This window comes from Anabrus simplex, chromosome 9 (genome assembly GCF_040414725.1).
Source record: "Anabrus simplex isolate iqAnaSimp1 chromosome 9, ASM4041472v1, whole genome shotgun sequence".
Classification (NCBI taxonomy): Eukaryota; Metazoa; Arthropoda; class Insecta; order Orthoptera; family Tettigoniidae; genus Anabrus; species Anabrus simplex.
Genome location: NC_090273.1, coordinates 18,986,007 through 19,002,756, shown reverse-complemented (window position 1 = coordinate 19,002,756; position 16,750 = coordinate 18,986,007). Strand labels below are relative to the sequence as shown.

At 38.6% G+C, this 16,750-nt stretch overlaps 1 protein-coding gene across 3 annotated transcripts in view; it reads right to left on the bottom strand.

The window, feature by feature from the left end:
* Positions 1–3,691: 3,691 nt before the first annotated feature.
* The window catches only part of IFT43 (intraflagellar transport 43), a 35,582-nt gene continuing 22,523 nt past the window's right edge, over positions 3,692–16,750 (bottom strand). For all 3 annotated transcript variants that reach the window (XM_067153549.2, XM_067153548.2, XM_067153550.2), the window contains exons 7-9: positions 9,305–9,440; positions 7,048–7,152; positions 3,692–4,217 (exon numbers count right to left, since the gene is read on the bottom strand). In XM_067153549.2, coding sequence (XP_067009650.1) covers positions 7,048–7,152; positions 9,305–9,440 — 241 coding nt within the window. In that variant the 3' untranslated portion in view covers positions 3,692–4,217. The remainder of the gene's footprint in view (positions 4,218–7,047; positions 7,153–9,304; positions 9,441–16,750) is intronic.

The following is a 16,750-nucleotide window of genomic DNA, read 5'->3' as shown; positions in this document are numbered from 1 at the left end:
AGCTTTGTTAGGTTTATTTTTCTAAAATAATCATGTGAAGTGTAGTTTAATTTTGTCTAGTGTAATACAGGTTGAGGGATCGAATGTTTTAATAAGTCAGTAGCACTATATGCATGTGGGTAGGCTGTGTTTATGTTGAGTCTAAAGTTCTCCGAGGCCAGACAGTAGAGAAGGAAAATAAACTCCATACTTATACACACTAGAAAACAAAAGAAAAATAAATGCAGGTAGGTAAATTTAGCAAGAATTCTGATATACCATTTGGTATAAATTCATTCTGATGCATACAGCACTCTAAATTGCAAGTAAGTTATTAGAAGTCTTCGCTATAAGAGAGGTCACCAAGCTAGATGCTTCAGTGATCTAGCGAGAAGTTCTCACATTTTCAAATGATCTATCTTTTAAACAACTGCAACTGCAATTTTGTTCTGATACGTTAATTAATCCTATACCTCGTACAAAGGGTATTTAAATGCCTTTTGCACCTCGGCAGGTTGTTTAAAGATTCAATCCTCAAAAACTAACCAAACAGTGCAACAGCTAAAAAGGGCCTTGGTCAACAGTACGACAGCTGCTCAGCCTGAAGGCTTGCTATTGATGATTCATCGTTCACACTACAATATGACAGTGTGCTTGAAACTACAGCCTTTGTCATTTTAGTTCCTTATTACAAGTAACAACTCTCATTATTATTCCGTATTGAAGATGACGTTAGACATAGAATCTAAAGGATAATTTAATAAAAACCACCTATTCAATACTTTCCATGTTTAATGTGGTTTGAATCTACATGAATTTATGTAGACTTATCAGGTCAGGTACATGTTTCACCCATTATTTTGGGCATCTTCAGCCTGTAGACAACCTTTAGGTCAAGGTTTGGGACCTTTTTAACCAATATATAGTATAATATAAAAACATTAATAATCTCTTAAGACTAACATGCGAGGATAATAATTTTAAAAATGTGAACTGAACATAACTGCGGGTAACATAAGTTAATGGTGTTTTAACAACTTAAAACTTGCCGGTCCTATTCTATCTAACTTGAAAATATGTCCAAAACTAAAATGGATCTTCTTCCTCTATCATAAGTCTTGGGTGAAGAGGATATTACATACCGGGCTTCATTTGATCCCTATATCATTTCATGTTCTTGACGTACCGTAACTAATGTCAGAATGTGTTGTCAAAAACAAGTGGAGATTTTGAACTGATTGTTAATTGTAGGCCGGTCAAAATTATTAATGTTTGTATATTATACTTGTGACTTGCCCCTTTTTGAGAACAATAATTGAACGAGAAATGCAACTATGCAAGCTAAGGGCGCCAATCTTTAAGTTGATGACTTAAAAACAAAAATTTATAATAAAGCTTGGATGGACTCTCATCACAGGGATGGGGTGATAGTGCACTAATCATTAAGCAGGAGAATTAGAAATCAAAAGGCTAATTAAGGCAGATTGATTAAAGTGAACTAGGAAAATACTATTTATTATATTGAATATAAATGACGACGGTTTGACGAGAACTGAATTTAAAATAGGAAATGAATTTAACAAAAAATTGAATGACTCTACTTCGCGAAAACTTGCAATATTTTTAACTCGCTTGCTCACCATGTAGTCTTGTTCTGCTGGTCCTTGGAAAGCTTCCATCCTTGTAGCTGGAACATCACCGGTCGTCTTTGAGATATCTTCATCTGCAGCTAAGTACCATTCCTGCCTTGCAAATTGCATCAACCACTAATTGGATGATGGCTTTGAAACTATCACTCCCTGTTATGCTCTATCCCATATATTGGAGATGAGCCCTAAATCATAGTTAGAAAAACCTCCTTGGGTTATGTGGAGAGGATACTCAATTAACAATCCTTCCAACTTTACTGAAAATGTGCACTGAAGTTTCATTTCTATCTAGTTTAATGCTACCTATTGTCTTAGACTGGTATAAACTGGTCTAATACAGAGCTGTTCGTACTTCCTGATGAGAGTGGCTATACACCCATCATTCAGAAATTCCTAAGTACCACGTCGTGGTAACGAAGTAATGAATGTAGACGTGATAAACTATCACACTAGTCCACTATGGTACAACAACCATAAGACAAGTTATAAGACCTAAAGCGAAATACAAGATAGAAGAATGATGCCAAGAGCTCCAACACGCCCTTTTATAACCTTTTCTGGCTCTAATTACAGGTCACTACACGTGGTCCAATCAGTTGACACGTCTCTCCCCACTCCAGATATTAAAGTTGATGGGTCCCAACCATGATATCAACTGTTCTTCTATTAGCCCTTTCACTCAGTATCCATGGCAACATGACGCTCCTTTGAAAATATAGGCGGTGATCAGTTTGAATTATTCTGGTCGAAATACAGTAGCTGTGGTTACAACGCTTGAACACGTGCTCGCTTTTCCCAGAATTTGATGTCTAAATTTGTCCTTCCTTCTTCCTCGGTGATGTGGCAAGATAGAGGAAAATCTACTGCAAGTTAAATTTAAACGAATGTCGCAAGAATCTAAGTTAATATTAGGATATTCAGCCCTCGTTTACAAGTCGTAGTTACAAAGTAATGAAATGATAGTGAGCAAATGATCAAACATGAATTATAATAAAATTACATACGAAGATAAATATCATGACGTTAAATTCCTGAATTAATTACACATAATAAAATTAACATAATTACACTGTTACGTCTGGAACGTTACATACTATATATTGGTTAAAAAGTTCTCAAACCTTGACCCAAAGGTTGTCTACAGGCTGAAGATGCCCAAAATAGTGGGTGAAACATGTACCTGACCTGATAAGTCTACATAAATTCATGTAGATTCAAACCACATTATATGTGGAAAGTATTGAATAGGTGGTTTTTATTGAATTATCCTTGAGATTCTATGCTTAACAGTTCCTGTCAATAAGGTTTGAGCATGTTCATCCGAGCACAGATGGTTCATGTACTTATGTTCATGTGTTCAATCAATCACCACTGATTTGCACTTACAGCTGTAGCAAATCCCCTATCAGTCGTTTTCCTAGGTTTTTCTTAAAATAATCTCCAACTTGGAAATTTACTGAACAACTTATTTGGAAAATTATTCAGATCTGTAATTCCTCTTCCTATAAACATATATTTCCTCCAATTTGCCTTCTTGATTTCCAACTTTATCTTCATATGATCTTTCCTACTTTTAAAAACTCCCTTTAAGCTTATTTGCCTACTAATGTCATTATATGCATCTCTCCACTGACAACTCTGAACATCCCCCTTAGTCAAGTAGCTTGTCTCCTTACTCCCCAGTCTTTCCAGCACAAACAAAAAGAGAAAGGCATTCCAAAACACCACTGATTACTGTTTGAAATACTTAGAAGGATACTGCCATAGGTACAATACAGTATTTGTTATATGGTGTCGTTGGTAGACTCAGAATTTGTTTCACACACTTTTTTTCCTAAATTAACATTACTGCAGAAATATATTGCAGAATGAATGGAAAATTGTGGATATTTAGCTAGACTCAACTATTTTTAGTTTACAAGAAAGAAGAATTCGATCTATTCTCCGAATGTAATATTATGTCAACAGTACACTCTTTACTGGCAAATGTGGATGAAAATAACAATGCCCAGGTGGGGAAAGAAAAAAGGTACGTGGATATATACACTGATATTCTAAATATATTTCAAAACAGAAATTCAACATTTTTATTATGTGCACACAGACACACCTGAGTGCGCTATAATTACATCACTGCCTCACACCCATCCACTATGTAGCAACACCCATTAATTGTGCTAGGATTTTTCATTTTCCCTAGTGGAAACTTGTAGTCATCAAAATTAGTTAATATTTAAGATCAAGTATTGTGCTTTTATACACCTCTCAATACAAAAAGTGTTGTTGGTGTTTTTGTTTTCAAATACATTCTTTTTTCTGTTGATCATAATTACAAACTTCTGCAAATTGTTGTAACTAATATACATTTTAACTTAAACTTTTCCACAAATAAATCTGGAATATAGTTTGCAAGGTTTTAGCATGAGACTGCACAATTCTCAATATATTAAGGCCCACAGAGTTACAACAGAACATAATATTATGCATAAGAAATTAATAGAAATAATCCAAATTGTCTCCATTTTCATCTAGCACTCTCTCTGGCTTTATCCTGCTGGGAACTTCCCTCTTCTGGGAATCTTCTGATTGCTAAAATTGATAACAAGAAGTCATAAAGAACAGCACAGAGTAGTAAGATGTAACTAAAAACTTTAAAATGCAAATAAAGCAAGAGTTTTACAAGTATCATTACTAATGAATGCATCAGAAACTTGGACTTTGACAGCAAGAAATGAGAGTAAAATTCAGGCCAGTGAGATAAAGTTCCTCAGGAGTATGGTAGGGAAGAAAAGGAGAGACAGAGCAAGAAATGCAAAGGTCAGAAAAGAGAGAAGGGTAGCAAAACTGAGTGATAGGATGGAGAAGAATAAATTGAGATGGTCCGGACATGTTTTAAGATGGAGGGAAGGATATCAAAACAAGTGTTGGAGGCTAAGATTTTGAAGGAAAGAGGGCAAGAGAGAGGTGCAGACAAGATGGGTGGATTCTGTCAAGAACAGTATAAGAAAAAAGAAGACTGGACTGGAATACAATTACTGAAGACGAGTGGTGGAAGGAGAGGCAACAGTGGAGAAGTGCCATCAACACCCAGACCGGGCAGGAGCTGGATAAGGGGAAAGGAGAATGATGTATTTATCCACCTTTTCAATACTTCACATGATTCCTTACATAGGAAAATTTTAATTTGTCATTTAAGTTAATACAGTACCAAAAAATGAAATTTATCAATATTGTAATCTCATGAAAATTACGAATAAACAATCTAAGTAATTGTAGAATTGTACACATTTTTGAGTCATGTCATCTAAATAGAGTTGTAAAATATGGGCATGTGATCTCAACATGAAAAGGATCAAGAGATACTAATTTTTCTTCTTTTGAAAAGGAGGTAGCTATTACTAGTGAAAAAGTACAAAATAAGAGGACAGGTGGTCTAAAAATCAAAGAACTGAATAAGCATCTGTGAAAATCCTGCAAAAGATAAATTCGAACACCAGCATGAATTCCAGATTTGCAAAAGAATTGCAACAATTTTACACTAATACCAAAAGATTAGTGAAGAAAGATAAAAGTGAAGAGTAATTGGAATGATACAAAACAGGAGGTGGCCAATGTATGTTAAAAGTGGATGAAAGTTTCCTGATGATCACAGAAAATCAAATAGAACCCAGCATTAAAATTTATGACTGTTCATAGGGTATTCTGACTTCACTTGAATTTCATCAGCTTCCTTACCGATGACTGCTCTCAGTATTCTGTGTCTTTATAGAAATTCTCCATTCATCAAATTTTCTAAATATGAGTAATATGTCTCAAAATCCTTTCTCTGTTGAGAATGTTGTTCTACAGATCTAACCTCCCACAGTTTAATTCACAGCAGCCATACCAGAACTATTGATATTTATGTGCGCAACGGACTCCATATCCATGTTTGTTCAGCACTGACCTCCATTTCACCCTCACCTTGTTCTGATCCACTGTGACTCTTCATAAAGGCTATTACGGTAAATATACAAACTTTTTAAAAAAGGCCAAAGACTTCAGACGAAAGAGGTCCTCTGGGTGGCTGCTGGGAGGAAATGCCACTGAAATGCAGCATGCAGTGTCTGTTCTCCAGTTTAGGGACAGCCTCACTGAAACCTAGCAGTTAGGCATAAAAGTGAATCCAGTATTTTTGCCACTTGTGATAAAAGTGTGATTCCTCTATAGTTATCACAGACTTTTTTGTCCTTCTTAAAGATATTATTATTCACATTCTCCAATCTTCTGGTACATGTTTAAAAAAAAAATGCCATCAGAATGTTGGCCGGCAGGAGGTGGTGGTATACAATTTCTAATCACTAGACTGGGTGCCAAAAGCCTGGATTAAATTACAAACCTCTCCTCAATGCTCATATGGAGTGAGGTCATATGACATTGTTGATGGTGATTCGTCCATCAGATGGGGACATACAGCTTTGAGCAGATCCCTTGGTGTTATTTGACAGGTTGCCTATGGACGTCAAATAGAAAGACCTGCACCAGGCGAGCCGAACATTTTCTAGGACACTCCCAGCACTAAATGTCATAAGATAGATAAATTAATTAACTGTTACTTTCCTTTTACTTTGTATAATTTCCTACAGCATTCTTTTACTGCAAGCTCCATGTGTTCCCAACTTTTCTTCTCTTTCCAATTTCTTACATTTCCTTTTATTATAAAGATAGGTCCTTTTGCTTTCTTCATTTTTATCCCTATTCCATTCTTGCCATACTTTCTTCCTACCTTTCACTGCTTCTTCCATCTTCTCATTCCACACCAAGTCTCCTTTTCTTTCAATCTCGTCTATGTTCCACCACAGGCACTCTCTGCCCCACTTACAAATGCCCTTTTAAAGTTGGACCATTCATCTTCAACATTTCCTACTTTAGTAACTGGAATTTATTGTTTTAGTTTCTCCAGAAATTCCTCCTGTACTTTCTTATAATTCTATGCTTTTATTTTATATCTCTTATCTCCTTTAAATTTTTCATTTTCCCCACTCTCATTTTTGCTATTACCACTCTATTATCTTTATCAAATGCTTCTCCTGGTAAAGCTGTTACATCCATCAATTATCTGTGATTTGTCTTTTCCACCAGAAAGTAATCAATTACTGATTTTATTCTTCTTATACAGGAATAAATTTAAATTCTCATGAGAGTTAACCTGTTAGTTAATATTTCTTAGAAAAATGTCAATGAAACTCAAACTTCCTAACATATTGTTTAATTTTTAAAACAGTGGTAACAAACAACTTGTTTGCATTCATTTAACAACTGTCAATGAAATGGGACAACAAAGTTCTAAATGAAATATAAGAACACGGACACAACAGTACAAAGAGGCGGAAAAAAGGAATCCCTACTTACACCTGTACTGAGCAATTCGGGTACTTACTCAGCTGGCCTGGACCTCCTTCTCGCTAACCTCAGCTTCCCATTCACTGTGTAGTTCAGATGAAACATTGGTAAATAAGAGGTCCCATGTCCAGCACTGATCCTCCTGAAATAAACATCATTCATGGCTTCAATCACTCTGGCACTGGATAATAAAATACAGTCTGCAGATCAAACCTCAAGCATTGGAAGTCTACCATATACTGTACTAAACATAATGTACTTTTTCCAGGAATCTGCCATATTAGAAGCCGAGCTCTTTCATACCGACTTGAAAAGGACACGTGACCACTCTGGCTGCCATCTTGCACTCAACTGAAGTTTTAAACTGGAACAACAGGCATGCGACACATCATTTCCACTTGTTTCTTCCAGCAGAATTCAATGCTGCAAACCATTTTTTACTATCATGAACCATTTACTAATTATGGCCTGTTGTTTTATCTTTGCAGGTATCACCAACTAAATGAAGGTGCTGATGACTGAAGATCGTGTGGAAATGATCCTCATTTGTGGAAATCCAAGCTCATGTATGGCGGCTGAAGACCCTGATAGGTCTCTCAGAATCTGCCAATTAATTTGGTCACACCATTGCGAGAAATGTGCTCCTTATCAGGGTGTAATGCACTAAACTCTTCAGCCACCATACATGAGCTTGTATTTCCATACATGAGGATCATCTCCACACTTTCTTTTTTTTTTTTCTTTGCTAGGGGCTTTACGTCGCACCGACACAGATAGGTCTTATGGCGACGATAGGATAGGAATGGCCTAGGAGTTGGAAGGAAGCAGCCGTGGCCTTAATTAAGGTACAGCCCCAGCATTTGCCTGGTGTGAAAATGGGAAACCACGGAAAACCATCTTCAGGGCTGCCGATAGTGGGATTCGAACCTACTATCTCCCGGATGCAAGCTCACAGCCGCGCGCCTCAACGCGCACGGCCAACTCGCCCGGTCCACACTTTCTTCTGTCATCAGCACCCCAGTGATTCCTCCAAAGATAAAACAGGCCATAATTAGGGTAACAGTTCATGAAGGACAAAACAGTTTGTGGCATTGAACTCCTCAAGAAAAAACTAGTGGAAATAATGCATTTCATGCCTGTTGTTCTGTGAAAAAAAAAAAAAGTTGAGTTCAATATAGCAGCCAGAGTGGTCACACACGTGTCCTTGGGTTTGCCCCACCCACCAAAAATCATATGTGGCCAATATGGACTTCCAACACACCAGCTTTTCCTACGACAGTGCTGTCACCTGACTTTCAGCTCAATCTGTATATACCGGGCTAGTTGGCCGTATGGTTAGAGGTACGTGGCCGTGAGCTTGCATCCGGGAGATAGTGGGTTTGAATGCCACTGTCGGCAGCCCTGAAGATGGTTTTCAGTGGTTTCCCATTTTCACACCAGGCAAATGCTGGGGCTGTACCTTAATTAAGGCCACGGCCGCTTCCTTCCAACTCCCAGGCCTTTCCTATCCCATCGTCGCCATAAGACCTATCTGTATCGGTGTGACGTAAAGCCACTAGAAAAAAAAAAATCTGTATATATGACTTAAACTGAAGGTTTACAATACAATTTGTTTCAAGTAATTATGACACTTAAAACAGTACATTATTCTCTACAACTGAGGTTGGCTTCGGGAAGGGCATCCAACCAGAAAATCATGCCACCCGCCTCATCCCCAACTCTGTATCAGAAAACAGGACTAAAGCGTAGACATACATTTTATTTTTGCTATCTGTTTTATATTGCACCAATTCAGACAGGTCTTCTGGTGATGACGGGATATAACAGGGCTATGACTAGGAGGGAAGCAATGGTGGCCATAATTAAGGTATAAACCCAGCATTTTCATGGTATAAAAATGGGAAACCATGGCTGCTGACAATGGGGTTTGAAACCATTTTAACCAGGTAAGTTGGCCGTACGGTCAGGGGCGCGCAGCTGTGAACTTGCATTCCGGGAGATAGTAGGTTCAAACCCCACTGTCGGCAGCCCTGAAGATGGTTCTCCGTGGTTTGCCATTTTCATACCAGGCAAATGCCAGGGCTGTACCTTAATTAAGGCTACAGCCGTTTCCTTCCCACCCCATCGTCATCATAAGACCTGTCTGTGTCAGTGTGATGTGAAACAAATTCTAAAAAGAAAAAGGAAAAAAAAATGTCTCTGAATGCAAACCAATAGCTACACGCCCTGTAACTAACTCGTCCAGTCAATGGAAAATAAAATGTCAATATCTAAACTTCAACATCTCTACCTACCTCGATCAAATCTCCTTCTAGGTTGAGACATTTTGTCAAGAGCTGCAAGTTCACATCATCCAATGTAGCAAATGCTGGGTGCTTAAAAAGATCTGAGTCTAGTTCTTGGTAGGTTGCCACCCTGTTCACTGCAATCCTATATAACAAACATACTGCGATAAGTAACAAATATGGCTGGAACAATAAACAGAAAAAGACCTTTCTTTTCTCTTTTGTTCATAAATTTGCAAATATGCTATGAAACTGAATATGTAAAGGAATTTATAAATAGTAGCATAAAAGGAGCAAAAGTTGGTTAGTTAATTTAAAATTGGAAGCCACAGCAACGATTGTGGCTGGTGTGAACATGTTGAAACAGTGGATGTTTAAATATTAATTCTTCTTCTTTTGTACCACCATATCCTCATCGGATGTTGGCTGTCATCATGGCAGTCTGATTCTTGTTCTCAGCAACTCAGAAAAGAGTGAGGTACTGAGCCCACAGCATTCTTGTAGATTCCGTAGCCAAGATATTCTCCTTCTTCCCTACTTCTCCTTCCTTCAATTTTGCCTTGTGAGATAAGCTGAAGGTGTCTATCATTTCGAATGATATGGTCAAAGTACTCAAGTATCTTCTTTTTGATGTTGTGCATGACCTCTAGCTCTTTGTTCAGGTGCTGGAGTACTTCAGTGTTACATATTCTGTCAACCCATGATATTCTGAGCAAATGTTGGTAGTACCACACCTCAAAGGATCAGAGTTTTTTGGTGGTGTTTTCTATTAGAGTCCAAGTCTTGGCACCATACAGTAAGACAGAAAATACATAACACTGAAGTAAATGGAGACGGAGATTGATGTTAAACTCCCTGTTACAGATAAGTTTGCTCATTCTCATGAATGAAGATCTTGCCTGTTCAATCCAGTACCTGATTTCAACACCATTGTTCCAACTGTGATCAAGTATGCTGCGTCGGACTTGCTCCAGTGATGTGCCAGCTGCTGTCAAGTTAACTGGTTGAATGACAAGTTTGTTTATGACTGTTACTTTGGTCTTTTTCATGTTTAAACGCAGACCTGCTGCAGCACTATGTTCAACCACACAGTTTAGTAATGTCTGCAGATGCCCAGCTGGGTCAGGGGTTTTAAATTGTAATGATTAATATCCCTGGCCTAGGGACTGGGTGTTTGTGACGTCCTTAATCTTCCTTTCCTCATACACAACATTCTACACTACCGCCATTCCAATTACACGCAGGTTCATACAATATGGTGCCAGTAGGGGCAAACGATCCACATGGGTCGATGCCCTGAGCAAAAAAAAAAAAAAAGTCTGGCAGATCTTCAGCACTTGTTGCAAGCAGAACAGTATAATCTGAATATCGCAGATTATTTATTGTGATCCCATTAACAACGAAGCCGTCCAGTTTTCCTAAAGACTAAAGTTAGGAATAAGTATGTTGGCAGGAGCTGTGTAGATGAATGGGTTTAACACATTCTGGCCTGGACTTTGAAATCTAGACCAATTAGTCTGGCCTGGGGTTTATCAAGTAGTTTTCAAACACTTCTTTTCTCTGTAACCATTATGGTTATTTATGAGGTTATTATTTTTAGATTGGATTTACTTTTTACATTAACTTAGTATATTAATGTCAAACGCAGCTTGCACAGGATATATGGGTGTACACAGTACATATTTCTGTTGCAAATGTTCTGACTGATCTTACTGTGGAGATATTGAGGATTTCCTTAAGACCAAGCTCAGTAGCTACAGTTGCTTGAGTGTGGCCAGTATTCGGGAGATAGTGGGTTCGAACCGCATTGTCTGCAGCCCTAATGATGGTTTTCCATGGTTTCCCATTTTTCATACCAAGCAAATGCTGGGGCTGTACCTTAATTAAGGCCACAGCTGCTTCCTTCCCACTCCCAACCCTTTCCTGTTCCATCGTCGCCATAACAGCTGTATGTGTTGGTACAACGTAAAGCAACTTGTAAATAAAAAAAATAAAAAAATTCCTAAAGGCTACCCCAGCATCAATTCAGTGGTTCTCTCAGTCACTGTATCCATAAATGTTCTCTCTGGCATTCCCATCATGTGTCCGAACAATTTCAGCTTTATATCAATCTCTTTTTGAAGGACCGAGCAAGTTGGCCATGCAGTTAGGGTCGCGCAGCTGTGAGCTTGCATCTGAGAGATGGCGGGTTCGAAACCCACCATCAGCAGCCCTGAAGATGGTTTTCCATGATTTCCCATTTTCAAACCGAGCAAATTCAGGAGCTGTACCTTATTTTTTTTTTTTGCTAGGGGCTTTACGTCGCACCGACACAGATAGGTCTTATGGCGACGATGGGATAGGAAAGGCCTAGGAGTTGGAAGGAAGCGGCCGTGGCCTTAATTAAGGTACAGCCCCAGCATTTGCCTGGTGTGAAAATGGGAAACCACGGAAAACCATCTTCAGGGCTGCCGATAGTGGGATTCGAACCTACTATCTCCCGGATGCAAGCTCACAGCCGCGCGCCTCTACGCGCACGGCCAACTCGCCCGGTGTGTACCTTAATTAAGATCACGGCCACTACCTTTCCAATCCTAGCATCTTCCCATCCTTCAATCACTGAAAAACATCTTGAAGTTGTCTGACTCGTTGGCTGAATGGTCAGCGTACTGGTCTTCAGTTCAGACGGTCCTGGATTTGATTCCCAGCCAGGTCGGGGATTTTACCCTTCATTGGTTAATTCCAATGGCTTGGGGGCTGGGTATTTGTGCTGTCCCAAACATTCCTGTAACTCATGCACCACACACAACACTATCCTACACCACAATAACACGCAGTTACCTACACATGGCAGATGCCGCCCACCCTCATCGGAGGATCTGCCTTACAAGGGCTGCACCCGGCTAGAAACAGCCACAGGAAATTATTATTATTATTATCATTATCTTGACGTTCACAAACTCCCACTCTTCTCCTCATTTCCTATTCTATCTTGTCCTGTCTTTCCCTTGAAACCTCATTTCAGCTGCTTGTATCTTACTTTGGTTCTGCATAGTCAGGGTCCAGGCTGCTGAAGCAAATAGTCAATATAAGTCTGAAACTTCATTGACACATCCTTGTTCTATAGAGTGTCTCTCACACACTAGTAGAAACTTGCAAGTTGTTGTATTCTTTAATTTATCCATCCAAATTTCCATCCTGTAATATCATGCTGCCCAAATATGTAAAATCTTTTACAGCTTCAAGAGGTTCATTTCCTTTTTTTATCACTCTCCTGGTTGTTCTGTTACCTCTTGTCATGATCAAAATCTTGCTTTTCACAGCACTAATCTTCATTCCAAAATTTCTTATCTCCTCGTTCCATAATTCAACTTGTCTGTACTTCCTCTTCATTATCTCTCCAAATTACAATGTTGTCAGCAAATAGCATAAATTTTACTTGCTCTCGCATCATCTTCTATTTGACATTATGCAGTATTCTACTCGTGATGTTAATAAAAAGAAAGGGAGACAGTGTACTTCCCTGTTTTAAGCCAGTCTCAATTCTGAACTACTCAGTTTGACCTTTGGTTCTGACACAACTTTCACAGTTTTGATGTAATTCTGTTACCATCTGCATGGTTTCATTCACAACCTGTGCCAAACTTCTATATTAGCATGTCCTTTCCATATTCGCAATATGTTTCTTATCATTCGATGTAATGTGAATATAAGGCAAATGTGGACCTGCCTCTTTAGAATCCATACTGGCTTCTGCAAGTTTTCCCTCTACTCTGCCTTTTATTCATTTATTCCAAGATCTTTCGAGGATTTTAGCTGTATGAAGGGTCAGTGTCACTCCTCTGTAGTTTTCACACTGCTTCCTGTCTCCTTTCTTAAAGAGTGCAATATTAACCCCTTTTGTCTACTCCTGTGGAAATATTTTTTCTCTCTATATCACTCTGTGAATTAATTATCTGAATTATAAACTGTACAATTACTGCATGATAAATAAAAAAGTCACAGAAAATCAAAGGTTAAATGGGGTAGAACATGTTATTTTAATGACAAAGAATATGAATAAACAACACAGTAATTATTTAACTAGGCTATAAGGATTTATAACTCTAATTATCTACCACCAGATAGACTGCAAGATAGATGATAATATTTCAGAACAACATTTTGGATCCAGGAAAGGAAGAGGCACACACAAAGCCATCCTAAGTCAACAGTCATTATTGAAAAATTTCTAGAAATAGATATAGACCAATGATAGTTGCATTCATTGAGAAAGACTTTGATAACGTAAACTGGAATGTACTGTTTGAAATCCTCTGAAAGCTGAAAATGAAATGAAATGGCATATGGCTTTTAGTGCCGGGAGTGTCCGAGGACAAGTTTGGCTCGCCAGATGCAGGTCTTTTGATTCGACGCCCGTAGGCGACCTGCACGTCGGGATGAGGATGAAATTATGATGAAGACGACACATACACCCAGCCTCCATGCCAGCGAATTTAACCAATTAAGGTTAAAATTCCTGACCCTGCCGGAAATCGAACCTGGGACCCCTGTGACCACCAGCATGCTAACCATTTAGCCATGGAGCCAGACAAAGCTGAAAACAGACTACAGGGACAGAAGAATATTCTTTACCTTTACAAGAATCAGACAGCAATGATAGGCAAACATAGAGTGGAAGCAAAAATTGGAAAGGGCTTAAGGTAAGGATGTGGACAATCACTATTATTATTTAGCATCTATATGTAGAAGAAGCCATAAGGGAAGTTTTAGCTACCAACAATCATGTCACACAAGTTAATGGCAAACTGTACAGTAGCATATGATTTTCAGATGATATAGCACTGATAACTGAAAATGAAAAAGATCTGGAAAAGGCAACAAATCACACAAACGAATTGCTAAAAGAGAGTATGAGAATAAAAACAAAAGAAGACCAAGATAATGACCAAACTGTCAATGTGTTGAAGGATGGAGGAAAAACTAGAGCAAGTAAGGGAATTCAGTCATCTAGGAAGTCTGATCACATCAGATGAAAAATGTACAAGAGAAGTAAATGCTCGGATTGCACGTGCGAAGAAGCTTTCTCAAAAAAAAAAAAGGTCTATTAACATCAGCACTTTGTGAAAAGTTTTGTATGGAGTGTTGTAAGCAGAAGTGCTGAAACTCAAGGCCTTAGAGAAGTAGTGCTGGCATCATCTTCTAACAGTACCTTAGACTGATAGATTCACAAACAAGAATGTTCTCAAAAGAGCAAATGAGACATGCACCTTGATTGAAACTTTGAACAGCAGAAAAAATAGCTTTGTTTTCGCACTTGCTTCATCATTCTGTCTGGTGCACCATTTTCTTTGAAGGAAAACTGGAAGGTAGGAGGAGCAAAAGAAGAACTAGTTTGCAATTTATAGACAGCATTAAAAGCAAGGACAACTATTGCGACTTGAAGCTGCTGGTGAAAGAAAGGAAACAAGACATGCATGTTAGGAGAATAAAAAGAAAGATTATGAGAGCAAAGGCTTTCTTTAAAACATTTCTGGACTGTGCAGTATTAAGGTGGATCTCTGCTAATTAACATTTAACAACATGTTGTTTGTAAATGCTAAGTGTTATTCCATTAACACTGTGATCACATTTTGCAACATGTAAAAATTTAACTTTCTTTCTTCAATGTATGAGATTTTAATTAGGTAGGCAGTCTGTTACATTTTTAAAGAAGCAAAATAGATCCAGCTGAAGATGATTTGGCTAGTGTTATTGTCACTCTTGCTGTTTCCAAGCTCTTGAAGAGGGAGAATGTAGATGTGTCAATAACTTAATAAAAGAATCAAAGTACCGTACTGTAGAAGAAATCCTGAATGAGCTCAAACTTGAGACAGATTTGATTTTTCAAAAAACTTTCTAAGAATGTCTGAATATGGCTCTAATCTAGTGCTCCAAAAAATACTACCTATTATATTACTGGGAGCGGAGGGAAGCAATTTTCTTTTCAATGGACCCCCGGAAACAACCTCGTTCCCAGAAGCTACCTTTTTTGCCTTATCTCTGTATTCTTTTGCCAAGATATCAGACAAAGAAGGCTTTTCTGTTATAGCATTTATTAATTCCATAGTGATCTCCTTGCTGTGGAACTAGAGGAAATGGCAGCAAAAATTGGCTTACGGGTAAATGATAAAAAGACACATTACATGGTTGTACAGAGACCGAATCATGAGGTGTTTGACAGACTGCCTTTGAAGATCAGGAAATATATACAGTATTTAAGAGAGTAGAGGAGTTTAAATTCCTTGATGTATTAAGTGATGAGCAAAACCGAAGGCAACAGGAACACCAAGCTAGAATTAAGAATGCAAATAAGGCATTTTACTCTATGAGCCCTATATTAGGCTCAAAGTTTTTAACAAGGAATGCAAAAACCGATTATCTGCAATACAATCATTCGACCAGTATTTCTGTATGGTTCTGAGACATGGAACCAAGAAAGTTTATAGAAAAACATTTGGCCCATGGTTCGATCCTATCTCTCAAAGCTGGCAGAAGAGATCTAATTATGAGATTTACATCCTCTCTCAACAACAGGGGAACCTGACCCCTACAGAGCGCGTCCCCAGGTGGTGGATAGGGGACCCCTACAGTATGTAGGGCTGGTTTGAAATAACCAACACAACCTGCGGACCAACAAGTAGCCCAATTCCTAGGGGCTTTAGAATAATGGGACACCCTCTCTCCAGGGGTTACAAATATGAAGGGCCCTTGCCCTGGGTTAAGAGCGAAGACCTCAACGGCATCTACGGCGGAGAAGATGGACTTTGGTACGGTGGAGATGGCGGAAGAGGCAACCCATCCTTCTCGGGGTGTACAGGTGGAACCTACGGCCTTGTAGGACGAGGAAGGCATCCTTAAAGGCTAACAGAGTAAACCCTGAAAGAAAATCCTCCTATGTGTTAGGCTTAGCAAGTCAGCAGGAGAGTATTGAGTACAGTCGCTTTCAATAAGAAAAAGAGCTTCGGAAAGAAGATTATAGACCAGACTGACACGTCCTCTCAGACAATTGTAAAGTATGATGACTGTAAAGCTGATGATATACAATGTTCTGAAAGGAAACCCAAAATAAATAGGAGATTCAAATACCAAATTGGAACTATGAATATTCTATCATTAACTGGAAAGGTAGAAGAACTCCTAGACATGATGGACAGAAGAAAAATATCAATATTGGGATTAAGTGAGACCAAATGGAAAGGGATTGGAAGTAAGACACTTCGTGGAGGATACAAATTATACTGGAGTGGACAGGAGAGGGTAGCGAAAAATGGTGTTGGATTCTTAATTGATGAAGGGACTGATGCTAAAGCTGAAGTTATCTGCAAAAGTGATAGAATCACTAAAATGTTCATGAAGCTAGAGAACACTAAGTACTCCGTCATACAAGTGTATGCCCCACAGACAGGCTGCAGTGAGGAAGACAAAGAGAAATTT